The sequence below is a fragment of the Condylostylus longicornis genome, unplaced genomic scaffold, assembly GCF_029603195.1.
Source record: "Condylostylus longicornis isolate FDR11 unplaced genomic scaffold, ASM2960319v2 ptg000151l, whole genome shotgun sequence".
In the NCBI taxonomy this organism is placed as follows: Eukaryota; Metazoa; Arthropoda; class Insecta; order Diptera; family Dolichopodidae; genus Condylostylus; species Condylostylus longicornis.
This window is the reverse complement of record NW_026578119.1, coordinates 1-1,055: the sequence shown is the minus strand read 5'-3', so window position 1 is coordinate 1,055 and position 1,055 is coordinate 1. Positions and strand designations below refer to the sequence as shown.

Genomic DNA, 1,055 nt, shown 5'->3' with positions numbered 1-1,055 from the left:
AATTTTCTTGTGAAGATTAAACATATCGTGACGATTTTGAAAAGCCTCAATTTCTTGACATTGAGAGTTCAACCATTGTGACTTTGCAGATCTGATTTTTGAGCGAATTATTGTTTGCAGGCGCTTATATTGACTGTAGTCCTTATTTTTGTGTATTCGTCTCTGGTCCATTAAATTTAAGATCTCGCTTGTCATCCATTTCTGTTTTGCTCTGCTGTTCGTGGGGCCCAGTTTGGTTCAAGCTATATTTTTCATAGTACTTTTCAATCGATCCCATACTTCATCAATTTCCACATTATTAAAGCTGGTACCTTCGAAGTTTAATTTCATTTGATTATTAAGCTCCTGAGTAACTTCGGTTTTACATTCATCTTCCTTGAGTTTCTGTAGGTCTAAATGTTTTTTGCGTGTTGATTTTGTCATTACTGCCAATTTTATGTTGATTTGCGATAACAGTAAATTATGGTCTGAAGGAACATCGGCACCTGGATACGTTGAAACTTTTGATACGCATGTACTGTATCGCTGGTTAATTAATATAAAGTCGATCTGGTTCCGGATTATATTTCGATCATTATCTTCAGGTGATTTCCATGTGTAAAGTCGACGAGGTGGTAAACAAAACCAAGTGTTCATTATTTTGAGCTCCTGTTCCGTACAGAACTGAATTAGTCTATCACCTCTTGGGTTTCTGGTACCTAAACCAAATGGTCCAACAATTTTTTCTACTTGCGACTTTCCTATTTTGGCATTAAAATCCCCCATAATGATGTTAATCTCGTGTTTTTTGGTCATTTTCATGAGCTCCTCGACTTCATTGTAGAATGATTCAACGTCTTCGTCAGTTTTATCAGCAGTTGGTGCATATGTTTGAATGATGTTTATATTCAAAGGCTTTGCGTGTATTTGAAGCAATAATGTTCTATCTGAATATGGCAAAAAGTTTTTTACACATTTTTCGACGGCCTCGGAGACGATTATTCCAACCCCATTATTATAGCTCTGCTAGTTAAAATTTTATTATATTTGCAGAAAGAGTTGCGTGCCATTTCTAT

The 1,055-nt window shown here is 35.7% G+C and overlaps 1 protein-coding gene across 1 annotated transcript; it reads right to left on the bottom strand.

The window, feature by feature from the left end:
• Nucleotides 1-237: 237 nt before the first annotated feature.
• Nucleotides 238-1,002, bottom strand: LOC129615840 (craniofacial development protein 2-like; the record flags this gene model as incomplete). The annotated part of the gene is made up of 1 exon (XM_055531221.1): nucleotides 238-1,002. A coding segment is annotated over one exon (765 nt), but the record flags the coding sequence as incomplete, so codon positions are not given.
• Between the last annotated feature and the right edge of the window lie 53 nt (nucleotides 1,003-1,055).